General features: G+C 39.9%; 1 protein-coding gene across 3 annotated transcripts in view; it reads left to right on the forward strand.

Annotated features, from left to right (window-relative positions):
- The window catches only part of IP6K2 (inositol hexakisphosphate kinase 2), a 70,733-nt gene extending 56,612 nt beyond the window's left edge, over window positions 1-14,121 (forward strand). For all 3 annotated transcript variants that reach the window (XM_029601280.1, XM_029601282.1, XM_029601281.1), the window contains exons 3-6: window positions 1,172-1,394; window positions 2,164-2,336; window positions 11,375-11,550; window positions 13,332-14,121. In XM_029601280.1, coding sequence (XP_029457140.1) covers window positions 1,172-1,394; window positions 2,164-2,336; window positions 11,375-11,550; window positions 13,332-13,829 — 1,070 coding nt within the window. In that variant the 3' untranslated portion in view covers window positions 13,830-14,121. The remainder of the gene's footprint in view (window positions 1-1,171; window positions 1,395-2,163; window positions 2,337-11,374; window positions 11,551-13,331) is intronic.
- The last annotated feature ends 2,681 nt before the right edge of the window (window positions 14,122-16,802 follow it).

Genomic DNA, 16,802 nt, shown 5'->3' on the forward strand with positions numbered 1-16,802 from the left:
TTTTGTTTTTTCAGGATAAAAGCCAAAGAGCATTTGCTAGCTGGCTCCCCTCCCCCTTTTTTTTTTCCTGTAGTCTATCCTTTCACACTTGGCAACAGGGCTTCTGCTCTCCCTTCCCAGCTACTGTAAGTCCCAGTGCTGCCTGCTCTGCCTCAGGAAGGCGAGTATATCACCTAGAACTCTCCCATCCGGCCCAGTGATGAGAGCGGCAAGAACTGTGCACTGTGTTGTAAAGAAAAAAAAGAGGCAGAGTTAAAAGACTGTAAAGAGAACCACTCTGCCAGTTTGTACCAGCATTTCATCGATAACAGCTGAACCGGTCATATATACTGCCTCAGAGACTCTTAAGATACAATACTGTGCACTAGAGACTCTCTTTGTGAACAGAAACAAGAAATTAAATGCTTTCAAAGTTCACCATGTTTTTATGTACCATAATCTGATTTTATTTTGTATTTTGTGTGTTCACAATACTGCATAACCAACATCAGTAATTTGTGTTTTCCTTATTAAAAAAAACAAACAAACAAAACAACCCTTCAAAAATAAAGCAAACTTGTAAATAAACATAGCAATTCCAAGTGGAGGGCTTTTAACTAGTATTTGTTGTATTGTGCTGTTTTTTTTTTTTTCCCTGGTTTGGCTTTTCCTGCCTTCTCCTTTTACCTTTGAAAACTATTAACCTTCCACCAGATTTGTGTGAGAGGTGAATGCTTTTGGCTTTGCTGTACTGCAAAACTGAAAAGCTTTCTTGATGTTTCTGTGCAGGATATCTTTTCTCTGCAAGATGTAAATAGGAAATGTTTTACAATACTTTCAGGGCTAGATGAGTCCATCAATAATAAAAAGATTAATAAACATTTTGAATTGAAAATGTCTCCTGTTATTATTTAGTCCTTATTTGCCCATGTGCATCAAAGGGAGAAGACTTGTCTCAATATTGCTTTTGTCTTGATGATGAATTGTCTTTGTCAGATGTGTGTCTGTCCAGGTGTTTTGGTATTTGTTAGGTTGACAGATGAGTTTTGGCCTGTGGCAGGATAAAAACTAAGGACTGGGTAAGAGACATGGTTGCTTGTTGGAGTATAATATTGTTGCATAAAACATGTTCACATGCCATCACTGTGATCTTTAAATAGTTTCTCTTCCCCCTCCTTTCTCCCTCTCCCAGGTGTGGTGTCTGTAAGCTTTGAGGAAGATGAAGATGGAAACTTGTGTTTAATAGCATATCCATTAAATGGGGACCAATCCAACTTGGAAAATGTAGATAATTCTGACTGTGAACCTAAAAATAAAGTCTCACGATGGACTAATAAGAAAACTGTTTTATTAGAAAATGATAATATTACCAAAGAGCGGGTTAGACAACACAGGAAGGAAGAGAAAATGAAAAGGTGGGTCTGTGGTATTGATTACAGCTCTAAGTATCCTATTAGTACCAGTGATGAAGCACAGTGAATCTCGTAATTTAGTAGAAATCTTGTATATACATTGCGTTGTTGAAAAATAATTCTGTTTGAGATGTTCAGATTCTACCATACAATCTATTAAGATCTGTCAGATGGAGTTGTAAAAGTCCACCGTAGCAGGTGCTCGGATTAGGACACAGCCCAGGCCAAAGATAAGCAAAAGTTCAAGTTGAATAGTCCACAAGAGAGGAAGGTTGATTCCATCCACTCTTTCTCAAATCCAAGTATAACATTCAGAGACAGAACTGCAGGACATTCTTTCCCATTACAGCTATCAAACATGTATCAAACAGTGCTTCCTCAGGAGACACTATTAGTGTATCTAGTGAAGTAGAGAAGCAGCATGTTTGTTAATGCACCGATTGCTTTGCCACTGTCTTTTGAAGTAATGACTGAGTGGAATGAACTAGCTCAAGATGAGTTTTTAGTGGAGTCACTGAACTTTTTTACTCTGAGCAAATAATGAGTTTTTTTGTTCATTAGTTGCATAAACAATGTTTAATGTTTACAATGTCTTGCACTTACTTGTTCTTTGCATAAAATTATTTATCCCAAAATGCTAAAACACATTTGATGTGAACACCTTGCTTTCAAGTTTGCAGTGACTTCTGCTAAGAATTTAATGTCACTTTTGGTTATTGCTTTCCTGATTAAAGAACAGTTTTGAACTTTGTTTATATTTCTTGTTTTCCAGTCATAAATTAGATGAAGAATTTGAGTGGTTGAAGAAATCTGAAGTCTTATATTATAGCGTAGAGAAAAAAGGAAACGTTAGTTCACAGTTTAAGCATAATCCTTGGAGTATGAAGTGTCATCAACAGCAGTTACAGCGCATGAAGGAGAATGCAAAACATAGAAATCAATACAGTATCCTTTTACAGAAAAAATTTACCACTGTTAGATTTACTGATCTCACTTTAATAATTCTTGTTTGAGATGTAGGGAAATAGTAGTAAATTGCTGAAGATGGCATTCATTCTTCCAGTAGTCTGCTGGCAGGATTTGTGGTTATTTTATAAAGCTGAAGTAGATGAATGAAATGACCCTATGCTACATTTTGTAAAAACTAAAAGCTGTGGCAGTCATTTCAGATAACAAGAGATGGGTGTACGAGTTAACTAGAAATTCATTCTTGGTAAGGATAGCAAGACAGTACCAGGATTATACTCTACTGCTGCCTTCTGTTAATGGCATTTCAATTAAGTTAGATTTACTTTTAATTGTGGCCCCTCTGAACTGGGAGTGATATTGTGAGACAGTGCTGTGTCATTGTTTAATGATCTCTACTACAGAAAGGATCATCCCAACGCCTAATACTTTATTTTATTGTATAATAACTGAACTTGTAAAATAAGTGATTATTAATCACTAAACTGAACCAGTATGAGACTGGTAGGTTACAGAAGAATTTCATCTAGGAAATTCAAGGTCTTATTTTGTGAGGGAAGCATCTTTTTAATAAAACGTAAAATCATTTGAAACAGCTGGCATGTACTTTTATGTTCATCACCAGTTTCAACTTTGCTGTTTTTCTGGTAGTAGTTCGAGAGCAGGAATAAATAAAAGTATGCAAAACCTAATTTGAAAGTAAATTTGATGGAGAGGAGTACTTTATTCAATCTGAAATTAATCCAGTTTTGCAGATGGCAGTGTTTGGGACTAGTTCTGTCTCCTTACTATCTTTGTACCCCTGGTTTTGGAAAGCTGCTTTTGTAAATCTGAATTCTATTATCAAATTTTGAAAGAGAAGAAAGGGCTTTCAGTTTTGATGTATTTTGGTGCAAGTTACCTAGAGAGTTAAGTACAGGCAGAAATCTTCCTTTTTTCCTTTCATCAGTTTTAATTTTTACTTTTCACCATGAATGGTGATAAGCAGCATGTATGTTTGAACATCATGTGACTCATTTAACAGGGCACTACTGTCTGAACTCAGCAGCTAGCCACTTGCTTCTTTTGGTCAAATATGTTCCTTTTGGGAACAAATAAATATAATTTACATTATTTTAATCAAAGAGCAGAGTGATTATCCTAAATACCTTGAAGTAGAAGGATTATTATACTTCGGTATTTTGTATAACTATGCTTTTACTTTGTTAAAGTAGATTTGGAAAAATGTCTGTTTTTACTTGTATTCTTATGGGGTACTAGAGTCCTTCTAGCTGAAAGTTGTATGCATGAGCCAAACCTTTCATATATGTCACTCTCACCCTAGCATGTTTTTTTGTTTTTAATTACTAAGTTGAGCATTTGGCATGGTAGAAATGTCAAGTGCTAATTTTGGAGCTTTACATGGTGAGCTGTAAGTATACTATACCTTCTGTAAAATGATGCAATATAAAGGACTAGAGAAAACAGCCTGCAATATAGTGGGGTAGCAGCTTCCAGATTGCCTCTGAACTACAGTGGCCAACTCCATTTTCTCAGGACAGATTGATCCAGATCTGGTTTTATCCTGTTGTGTGCATGGCCTTGTTTGAGTTCCCTAAACAAAGCAGGTCTACAAGTCTATGCATGCTGTGCAGTAAAACCAGGACTGTCCTGAAAAATTGGTTCCAGTTAGCTACCCTACTCTAAACTTCAGTTAACCTTACCGTTTTCCTGTCGATAGCAGGGCTGAATTAGCCATGCTGTCATAGAAACTGTCATTCAGGGCCCAGGAGGTGGAGCTTTACCAAGCAGAGGATAGAGTTTTTGCTCTCTGTGGCTGTGCGTGTGTTCCCGCGCAGGAAAGTAACAGATTCTCCTCGGTCTGTTTTTTTTTCCGCCGCGCGCGGGATCGCACGCAGAGCTTTTTTCTCCTCACGAAAATGTTTTCAATTCGATTTAACATGTCCAAAAAACAATTAGGGTTTAAGCCCTGTAGATGTGGTAAGGTGTTGTCAGTCACAGACTGACACGACCGCTGCTGCTACCGATGCCTCGGGCCAAATCACAGTCAGACTGTGAATTTTGCGCGAGAATGTCGCCGAGGGCCCAAAGACAGTGGGCCTACAAAATGAAGGAACTTCAAGGCCTTCATACACCTTCCAAAGCACACTCTTCACCAGGGCTGTCAAAAGTTCCAGCCCCAACGATGAAGAGGGCCGCGTCGTGGGACCCCAAACCCTCCAGGCCTGGAGGTAAGGAGGAATCGCAGCATTCTCGGCTTATTAGAGATCAGGGACCTGATCCTCAAAAGCCGGAGAAAGATTCAGCCTCGACAACAAAAATAGCGTTGAGGCCCAAACTTATTGCGCCATCCCCAAAGCAGGCGCCATACCATGCATCGAGATCAGAACAAACTGCGCAGGCGGAACAGAGGAAGACGCCACCAGTGTCGAAGATGGTGCATCTAAAATCCAAACCGATGCATACGGTGCCGGAAGAACATCACAAGGCGCCGGAGACAACACACATGGCGCAGAAAACGGCGCTGAAGACAACACGTACGACGCAGGAGCCGGCGCATATGGCGCACAGACCATCCCATCGGGAACCACATCTGTCTCAGACAATCCAGTCACCATTAAAACGGAGACATGAATCTCCAAGGACCTCATTCTACATCCAGGGATTCGACGCCAAACTGCTCCCACAGTTCATTGTCTCTAACATCGAGACCCACTGAACATCACATTAAACAAAGACTACTTTCACCGACTAGAAGAAACCCCCGTCGAGAAAAACATGGGACTACCTCTACTGGTCAACATCATAGACATTCCCACCATGAACGGAAACATAAAAAGGAGGTCCAGACAGCTAGCAGTTGGGACCTAGGCCCCTCGGTTTCTACTTAATCACATATACGAGGTTCAGAACCATCATATGCATCGGAAGAGGACATAGTACGCATCCCTTCCTCCAATGCCGCGATGTCTTCTCATGGTCTATCAGGACACTTAACTCCCTCTACTTTACGAGATAAGGAAGACAAGAGGTCACATACGTTGCCTAAAAAGAAAAAACAGGAGGAAGATGTCCCATATAAAGCACCAAAGTCCATCCCTTCTGACCCTGGCACACAGAATACGTTACCACCACCTATGCAACCAGGTCGTCCAACCAGTGCCGCCTCAGACAAGGAAAGCGTTTTTCAATCTCTCACAATCATTGTCAGGATTTTTTGAAGTCCTACACTCATCCTTCAAAATGCCTATAGAACCTTCCGTAGATTCTCCGGAAACAGTACAAACTTCCAAGGAACCATCAGTGGAGCCTCCGTCATCCCCAACATGGTTTCTCCCGGCTTCACCAGTTCAAAACCCGTAAACTCCAGTTGACTCAGTTTCCCCGCAAACTTCACCAACTTCTTCTACTGGGTACCCATCTGACCCACCAGATCAACCACAAGAGCCATATTCCCCACCTGAAGACCTAGCTTACCTGAAATTTTTAGAAAAGTTGTGAACAATATTGCACTTGGAGGTCCAAAAGGTTCCTGATCCCAGGGCAGAAACTATAGGTCTTCTAAAGATCTATGATGCTCCAGGAGAGCCGACATCTCTTCCACCACAGGAAGTCTTACACAGCGTTTTTCAAAAATCTTGGGAAACGCCATTTTCTCTCTCGGCTGTATCAAGCAAAACTGATCTACAGTTCCGAATGCGGAAAACTTCACTACACTGTGCCCCAATTGCCACATGCATCAATTGTGGTCGAATCCGCGATGCAAAGATCTAAGAAATCAAAAACTCACACCTCCTACCCTCCGGGCCGGGATAACTGGTATTTAGATGAGTTTGTGAGACAGATTTACCAGAACGCAATGTTAAATGCTTGCATACAATACCATCAATTCTATATGGTATAGTATATGTATGAGTGCATCCAAGCGACCCAAGGGCATGCTTACATCTACCGGAGAACAAATACCACCTCCTCTCCATGATATGGAAGAGTGTTCTAGGCACCTTTTAAGAGCAGTGTACGAAGGGTTTGAGACATCTTCCAGGGCTTCTTCTACAGCCATTGCAGCCCGCAGAATGGCATGGCTTTGGGTACGTGCCATTAGGGAAGATCTCCATGAAAAGCTCGCCAACTTCCCATGTACAGGAGACAGTTTGTTTGGAGAACGTTTCCAAGATACAGTTAGTAAACTTAAGGGCGAAGCTATTGTGGTTCAATCCCTAATTGCTCCATCCCAATTTTCTTCTTCTCGCGGTTATTTCGGCACTGCTCGTAGACAATTTGCCCACAGACCGTATAGATCGTACCAGCAATACAGGACACCTTATCAATGAATATCAGCGTCCACAGCCGCAACAACATCATCCACATCAGCGGAAGGGCAAACCATAAGGACATGCCATACTGGGTCAGACCAAGGGTCCATCAAGCCCAGCATCCTGTTCCCAACAGTGGCCAATCCAGGCCATAAGAACCTGGCAAGTACCCAAAAACTAAGTCTATTCCATGTTACCGTTGCTAGTAATAGCAGTGGCTATTTTCTAAGTCAACTTAATTAATAGCCGGTAATGGACTTCTCCTCCAAGAACTTATCCAATCCCTTTTTAAACACAGTTATACTAACTGCGCTAACCACTTCCTTTGGCAACAAATTCCAGAGTTTAATTGTGCGTTGAGTGAAAAAGAACTTTCTCCGATTAGTTTTAAATGTGCCACATGCTAACTTCATGGAGTGCCCCCTAGTCTTTCTATTATCTTAGTTATTTGTTTATTTATTTATTTATACGTTTTTTATATACCGTGTCACATAAAGCACATCACCTCGGTTTACAGCAAACATTAATTCAGCCACAGGCTTTACAATAAACATATTAAGTGGAGAAAACCAATTGCTTGTTTAACAGTTAACTAGGAAAATATATATCATAGATGTATGAGTAACAAGGATAACTGAATTAATCAACATAAAACATATCCCGTAGAGCAGGGGTGGGCAAGTCTGGTCCTCGAGGGCTGCAAACCAGTCGGGTTTTCAGGATACCCCTAATGAATATGCATGAAATAGATTTGCATACAACTGAGGCAGTATGTATGCAGGTCTCTCTCATGCATATTCATTAAGGATATCCTGAAAACCCGACTGGTTTGCAGCGCTCGAGGACCGGAATTGCCCACCCCTGCCGTACAACCTGTAGCCCCTATAAAATCAACACAATCTGAAAGAGAAAATAACCGATTAACATCTACCCATTCTAGACCTCTCATGATTTTAAACACCTCTATCATATCCCCCCTCAGCCGTCTCTTCTCCAAGCTGAAAAGCAGTCCTAACTTCTTTAGTCTTTCCTCATAGGGGAGCTGTTCCATTCCCCTTATCATTTTGGTAGCCTCTGTACCTTCTCCATCGCAATTATATCTTTTTTGAGATGTGGTGACCAGAATTGTACACAGTATTCAAGGTGCGGTCTCACCATGGAGCGCATTATGACATTTTCCAGAGGCAGCCAGCCCAACAACCTGTAGCCCCTATAAAATCAACACAATCTTTAGGATCACAGCCGCCACCACAGCACTAAGCACCCACAGACAGAATCAACTCTTGCCTATCAGCCTGGGAAAATATAACGTCAGATCAGTGGGTTTTAGAGTTTGTAAAACACGGCTACCAACTCCAGTTTACAACGAAACCTACATTGTGATATTAGAATTGTGAGATGGGGCAGAGATCTCATTACCAGCTTGGGGAGGAGATTGCTTTACTTCATAAACAACAAGCGATACAACTAGTTTCCCTGACAGCCCGAAACTCAGGCTCTTATTCCCCATATTTCCTCATTCCCAAGAAATCTGGAGGCCTTCGCCCAATACTGGATCTTCGAGAGTTGAACAAATTCATGGTCAAAGAATAATTCAAAATGGTATCATTGAAATCCATTCTACCCCTAATTCAACCCAACGATTGGATGTATTCAGTAGATCTGAAGGATGCCTACACACACATTCCGATCCATCCATCCTCTTGGCAATACCTATGCTTTCGATACAAACATCAACACTACCAATACAAGGTTCTTCCCTTTGGCCTATCGGCTGCACCCAGAGTATTCAGCAAATCATGGTGTTGGTGGTGGTGGCTCATCTCAGACAACAAGGTATGACAATCTTTCCATATCTGGACGATTGGTTGATAATAGCCTCGACTCCTGATATTTTGATCGACCACCTTCGGGTAATAAATTGCTTACAGGAGTTGGGGTTAGTTATCAATTTTCAGAAATCACATCTGCAGCCAGCTCAAACTCTACAATTCATCGGAGCTTGTCTGGACACCAGACGAAACAGGGCGTACCTGCCGGAAGACAGGAAACAGATGTGTCAACTCCTACATTCTCTGAACTTAACACTCAGACCTTTGGCATGACAAGTTTCAATTGTTTTGGGCCATATGGCAGCAGCTATTTTCATGGTTCCAAACACCAGGCTACATATGAGATGCCTGCAGTGGGGGTTAAAACGTCAATGGCAACAACACTCACAACCATTGACAAACCGTCTGTCATTATCATCCGCGATGAGGAAGGATATAACGTGGCTCCTCGGCTCCACCCTTTCCAAAGGGGAATTGTTCAGTCCCCCTACTCACAACGCAGTGTTGACCACCGATGCATCCCGCAAGGGCTGGGGAGCGCATCTTGAAGTTTACGAAACACAAGGTCTATGGAAATATCAGAACAGGCCTTGCAGATAAATTTATTGGAACTCAGAGCGATTCGAAATACACGCCCAAGTATTTCAAAACCACCTGAAGGGCCGTAGAGTCATGATCTACACGGACAATCAAGTGGTGATGTTTTATATAAACAAACAAGGAGGTTCCGGTTCATGGTCCCTTTGCAAAGAAAACCTGATAATCTTCGAGCACACTCATCGACATTCCATACATTTACAGGCAACTTACCTACCGGGAGTAGCCAATACGAGAGTGGACAAACTAAGTCTCATATTTCATACACGCGAATGGTCCCTCAATCCACACATAGCCCAAAGCATATTCATACAATGGGGGACACCATTGATAGATCTCTTTGCCATGGAGATAAACACTCAAGTTTCCCGCTTCTGCTCAATAAGACCCAGCCAGCTCAGAATCGCTCAGGATGCTTTCCTCATTCCATGGACAAAAGGCCTCCTGTGTGCCTTTCCTCCCATACCACTCATTACCAGGACAATTCAAAAGTGCATAGCAGACAAGGCTCAACTGATCCTCATAGCCCCAGCCTGGCCCAGGCAACCATGGTACAGCTACCTTCTACGTCTGTTGATCAAGGACCCAATTCAACTACCGAATCAACCAGATCTGCTGGTCCAAGAACAAGGGACACTCCTGGATCCGCTACACTCGTGTCTCCATTTGACAGAGCAAGGAGTTTCCACTTCAACCCAGTTTATATTGTTGTAGTCCAGGAAACTATCAACTAGAAGGAATTATAGTTATAAACGGAAACTCTACTCTAGCTGGTGTTTTCCCAAGGGCATTGCACCGTTGGACTGTTCACCTGAGCTGCTCATGGATTACCTACATACCCTGTACACATCTGGCCTAGCAACATCATCTATAAAAGTTCATCTCAGTGCCATTGCGGCATATCATTGGTCAGTTAACGATCACCCTATCTCCAACCACCCCTTGCTTTCTCGTTTCGTTAAAGGGCTAACTCACCTTCACCTGCCAATCTCTAAACCTCCAGTTCCTTGGAACCTCAACCTCGTTTTGGAACAGCTAATGATTTTCCCATTTGAACCTGTGGACTCGGCACACATGAAATACCTTACATGGAAAGTGGTATTCCTTGTAGCAGTAACGTCTGCACACCGAGTCAGTGAATTTACAAGCATTTGTTCACTATGCTCCATATTTACAATTTTATCATCACAAAGTGGTTCTCAGGACTCACCCATCTTTCCTTCCAAAGGTGGTTTCTCAGTTTCATCTAAATCAAGCCATAGAACTACCAATCTTTTTCCCTAAACCTCATGCTAATGATAGAGGAAAATTACTACATATGCTGGACTGCAAAAGAGCATTGGCATACTATAAAAGACAGAACATAATCCAACTCTCGTGTCTCTTAATTATTCATTTCTTTCGACCCAAAAGCACCTTGCCTACTGGTGGCTAAACGCACCATCTCAAGTTGGATAGCACAATGCATCAAATTCTGCTACGAGAAACAGAAGCTACCTCTACATTCTGTTCCAAAGGCTCACCAAGTTCAGGCAGTGGCTGCGTCATTAGCACTGCGTCATTAGCACATCTCAAGAATGTGCAACATGTAGACATTTGTAAGGCAGCTACATGGTCATCGCTTCATACCGTCATGTCTCACTACTGCCTTGACCAACAAGCAGCCACTGATGCGAAGATAGGGCAAACAGTCTTGCAGTCTCTATCCTCTGGTCCACGGTGACTGCCACGTTACATGGATCACGCGGCCATATAGCCATCACAAACATCGTGATTGGGAGCTTGGGACTCCCATGATAGCATGGCTAATTCAGCCCTGCTATCGATGGGAAAAAGCAAGTTTGCTTACTGTAAACGGTGTTTCCGTAGATAGCAGGATGAATTAGCCATACTGACCCTCCCTCCTCCCTGGCAGTCGACTGTCTACTTGATTACATTACAGCTTAATTACAGACTGAGGAGAATCTGTTACTTTCCTGCGCAGGAACAGATGCGCAGCCGCAGAGAGCAAAAACTCTATCCTCTGCTTGGTAAAGCTCCGCCTCCCGGGCCCTGAATGACAGTTCCCATGGCAGCATGGCTAATTCATCCTGATATCTACGGAAACACTGTTTACGGTAAGCAAACTTGCTTTTATAGTATTTTCCAAAATGTACTAGTTACATCCTTATGCTAGAAAGAAAAGAGACTTATTACTGTAGATGTCTGGCATTTTTATTTTTTTATTCAAGCAGTATAATTGCTATTGTAAGATTTTTCCTTAACAAACAAGAATTTATTCTGTTGGAAAATTTAACCAACCGATATGAGGTACCATGTGTATTGGATCTAAAGATGGGGACCCGGCAACATGGAGACGATGCATCAGAGGAGAAGAAGGCCAATCAGATTCGAAAGTGTCAGCAAAGTACTTCAGCAATTATTGGGGTCAGAGTTTGTGGTATGCAGGTGTGTATCATGTGGGAAAGCAGTGTGCGATTCAAAAATGAGGACAAACCCTGTATTTGAACAGAAACAATGTAAGAGCTAGATAAACTTATAATGAAATTTATAAAGTCATACTAGCATTTTTCTGTCTTGCATAAAACACAGAAGTTCTTGAACTCATTATTGTAGGAAGAAAAGTAACACAAATCTATCCATTGGAACAGGACTAAGAATTAGACAAGTCATATTTCACTAACTTGCAGAAACATATTTAGGGCCAGTTAGTAATTATGATTGTGGTGAGAAAACTATTTGTTTAGAACAAACTTGGTATTAAAAATCATTAAAGAGAATTCACATAATCATAGGTCAGTCTGTCTCATCAACTGTAAAACAGTAGTGGGGCCTTAATTCTTCTACTGATATGTCCTAAATAAAATTGTATATTTTTAAATGTTTTTCATCAGCTTTAGTTATAGCTTATTAATTTTGTGTATTTAAAATACATCAGAGATGTTTCACCAGGGATTTTCCTTATTCTGGGTCAAGGAAAGCTAAACCCATCCTACTTTTAAATTTTGGATAGTTTTAAGATGATTAAATAGTGATGAATGTTAGGTAAATTTGACAACATATAAATAGATGATCTTTAAACACAAGAGATATATATATATATCTATAGATATATATATCTATAGATATATATATATATATATATATATATATATATATATATATATATATATATATATATATATATATATATATATATATAGTTGAACCAAAGGAACTGTCTTGTTTGCTGTTTCAGAAGTCCTAATATAAAAATATTTTAAAACTATCAGAATGTAGACATTTGACTTTATCACTATTAACCTTTCTGTTTGAAGTCTGTATTGAAGGTTTTTGACAAAGTACAGAACCTAGTTTTGTTGTTAGAAATCTGATTCATTTTATACCAGTAGTATTAAGAAAGCTTATTACTTCTCTATATTCATTCCATCTGCTTATTAATCAGTAATGTATAAGGAGACAGTAAATAAGGTGAATTAGCATCAAAACAGTTGAATTCAGCCTTATTGACTCCCTAGGATAGGTACAATTTTTATTCTCTTTCAAGATTGATTCCTGTTTTGCCTATCCATTCTGGTTATGAAAACTGTTGGACAATTTATATTTAGGAGAACTTTTTTTGTAATGCGGGACATATCCAAGAGAATTTTCAAAGGTGTTATGCGTGTAAATGTAGCATACTATCATATCAGTTTTCAAAAGCCACTTACATGGGTAAATCCTATGGATAATTCAATGGTATATATTATAGCAATTTTCTAAAGCCCACTTACATAGGTAAAGTGCATTTACACATGTAAAACCCAGTTTTAAGCATATAAATGCTTTTTGAAAATCAGGCCCAAAGTCCGGGCAGTTTAAATGGCCAGTGTGCAGTAATAGCAAGTGCACACTGTAGTTGGTAATTAGAGGAAGAGGGAGGCAGAGTACATCATAATTTGATTTTAAAAATCCCCAGTCTTTATATTATCACTTATTCTTCTGATAAAAATGGAAAAGCCCAAGTATAAATATCTCAAGAATTCTGTTTGATTAAAAGTACCACAAAATTGTTAGTAATACTATTTCTAGGCTTATGGGTTTATTTGTCCTCTTTAAGAAACAATTTAAATGATTAAAAACATTCTTAATATTTTCAAACATCTACAGTATAGTGCTATATTTTTTGCATGAGTGATCCTCTGTCACTATTCATGTTAACTCATCTTCTCTTTATTTTCCCCTTCCAGGTTTACCAAACAGGCACTGGCCAATTAATGTTTATGAATAAATATCATGGACGAAAGCTTTCTGTTCAAGGTTTTAAAGAAGCACTTTACCAGTTTTTTCATAATGGGAAATACCTACGTCGGGAGCTCTTTGAAACTGTTGTAAAGAAACTAACTGAATTAAAAACTGTTTTAGAAAAACAGGAATCTTACCGTTTCTATTCCAGCTCACTTCTCATCATTTACGATGGGAAGGAGCTGCAGGAGGTGGCTGTGGACTCAGACTCTGAATATTTGGAGGACCTTTCAGAGGAGTCATCGGATGAGTCAGCAGGAGCATATGCCTACAAACCTACCACTAGTACCGTTGATGTCCGAATGATAGACTTTGCACATACAACCTGCAAATTTTATGGTGAAGATAGTGTTGTTCATGAAGGCCAAGACATGGGTTACATTTTTGGACTTCAAAATTTAATAGCTATTATTAAAGAAATAAGAGACGAAAGCAGTGAATAAAGTTGTTTGAACGCAAATTGAATTTGTACAAAGCACTATCGTGACTGTATTCTGAATTATTGACCACTTTATGGTGGTAGGAATCTCTTCAGCATTTGATGGGATGGACCCATCAGAAATAGAATTATTCAGAAAAGGGCATTTGCATACTGTGGTACTGGACGTAGCACTGACAAATCCTAGTATCCTTATTTATTTGAAATATTTCTTAAACATTCCATATTTGATGATTCAGATACCTCTGTTATTCATGTGTGTATATGTTCAAATAAAATTTTTTGTTCATTGTAAATTATGTGAAAGTCATTTATGGGGATCCAAAGAGTAATGTTCATAGAGCCAATGTACACAGTATTGTGCAAGATTATTCATAGAGTTAAGAAAAATGCTATTCTATGTGTTAAAGAGAATTCATATATTATTAAAGTCCCACAAGGAAAAGGTGCATACTGTACAAGTGGTAGCCTTATCCAGTCAGCTGAGATTGAGCATATGTTTAAAAAAAATTTTAAATTACTGGTAAACGGACTTCAAATTCTGGTACAGGAGATTCTGGGAGTACCCATTTTGTTTCCAGCAGCCAAAGCAGTTTGTGATGCTGTATTACCCACACCACCTAATTCATTATACAGGTCAACAGCAGGGGATATACTGTGGACAGAAAGCAGGATGCAACTTTTTACAGAGCCACCTATTGACAAGTCAGTAGCATATATAGCATTTTTCAAAAGCCCACTTTGAGCATGTAAAGTGCACGTATGCGTGTAAATCCCAGTTTTAAGCACAAATCCTTTTGAAAATTACTCCCATGCTATGCATTAGAGCTCACAGTTCAGCTTAGTGGTCAAAGAGTAAAGTGGTGAATTCTATAAAACCAAGTTCAAATCCAGCTCACTGTGTCACCTTAGTCATTTAACCTGTAATCAATTTTTGGCATGGTTTCATTTGTTAGGACCACAATTGGTATATTCGGCATCATCTAAAAATGGAAGCTTCCACGTGCTGTCATGAATGTGATCTGAGCCATATTTTGGAAAATATGAAATGACTGATGCCATGATCTATCATTTGCAGTGGTTGGGTGTTTCTTTATTGTTGCATTTCCCTTCGTTGAACTTCTGTGTCACTGGGCAAATTTCACGCTGAAGGTCATGGACCGAGGCTTTCTTCAGAGGTTGGAACAAATGTGCGCACAAAGGATAGTCTCAGGAGTCAAGCATGGATGCTTGCGGCCACACGCAGTTTCCTATGAGAAATCAGCTAGCCTCTCTTCCTAAACTGAAATGGCATTTTGCATCATGAAGCTTAGTGGTGGTGGTGGGTTTCTGCTAACAAATATCTGTTATCAGTGTCAACTTCTTTTACAAATCAACCAGTATTGGCAACCTACCTGCACATAACGTGAATATTTGACAACAGCATAATGGAATTATGTCCTGTCTGAATCCTAGTTACACTGTTAAGTTAACTGAGCCTTGTGTACTCAATTCAATTGTATTTCTGTAGGTGACATATACAGTATCCTATCTAGGTAAATAAATATTAAAGCCAAACATATAGAAATGAATACAAAATAAAATTCACTTGATATAGTGCAACCAAATTAATGAGCTTACAAAAATTGATGAAAAAGTAGGAGTGTATCAAATAAGATCACTGCACTGGAAGCTGTAATTGCTAAAGGTCCGGTACTTTGTTATATAGCTCCTTCCTGCCTACCTAATGACTCATATCTACTTACTACTTTTTCTGTTAAATTTCTAATATGTGATAAAATTGATATAACTCTTGCAAAAATCAGTCTTCGTTATTAAATCTAAGCTAGAAGCGTGCAGCCAATGAAAGTATTGGAAAAGGAGCAGTAGTTCAAAAATACTTCTTTTCATAGCAGGTATGTGGTCGATTTTAAAAGCGCGCGTCCATGTGCATGCCAATTTTATAATATGCATGCGCATGTTATAAAATCCATTGACTGCTCGCGGGGGGGGGGGGGGGGGGGGGGGGGGGTCGGGAGGATTTTTGCAAAATACATGCGGTGATGTTTCCCCAGTTCCCCGCCCGCCTACTTAACCTTACTCCCTCTTTTCTTCCTCCTCGCCCTTTAAACCCTAACCATCTATACATTTTTTATTTTAGTACTTACTGCTCCTCTGGAGCAGAAATAATCTCTGCGCACCAGCTGGTTGCCGGCCCGTGTTTCCCTGGGACAGCTTCGAATGGCACTGTCCCAAACCGGCACTTTGGCGCGTAAACCCTGAAATGTACGCACGTAGCCAATTTAAAATTTACTTGTATATATTTAACTTGAGATGGCTTCTATGCTAATTCTGAATCAGATAAACACACTGTTAACTTGGCCAACTTGTCTTACTGCTGGCTGTGTTTCATGCAGACTTTATTGGGGGTGACTCTTGTAATGCTGGTCCTCATCTACCAAGTGTTTGAAAGGTTGCACAGACCCTCACTTGGATGACATTGAAATATGTTCCAACTGTGGAAAGCACCATTCAGAGTACAGTGGATATTTAGATATCCAAATGATGTAAACTGCATGCTAAAAGTGCTAAATTAATGACATTCAATCCAGTAGAAACCATGTGTTGGAAGTTTATATATCCAAAACTGCTCATGGTAGTTTAACTTTACGTATCTATCAACCCCTCTCTTTGATACCCCCATTTGTTCTGACACTGACCATTGAAGTTGACTAAATTCATGAGCAAAGTCAAGACAATGTTGATTTATTGGAACTCGTAATTTCCTAGTGTTAAGACAGCTTTGACATTCTATTAGTATTGTCTGATTAGCTCTTATAGTTTTTCCTGTGTATATTGTTGGACAGGAACAGATGATCACATACATGACAAAAGAGGACATGATCTGTGCTAGAATACCAAGTGAGAGTATGCTGTGTTAGAGGATATGACCATACTTTGTCTATTAAAGTGTTGAAACACATATCACACTTGGAAC

The sequence above is a fragment of the Rhinatrema bivittatum genome, chromosome 4, assembly GCF_901001135.1.
Source record: "Rhinatrema bivittatum chromosome 4, aRhiBiv1.1, whole genome shotgun sequence".
Lineage (NCBI taxonomy): Eukaryota > Metazoa > Chordata > Amphibia > Gymnophiona > Rhinatrematidae > Rhinatrema > Rhinatrema bivittatum.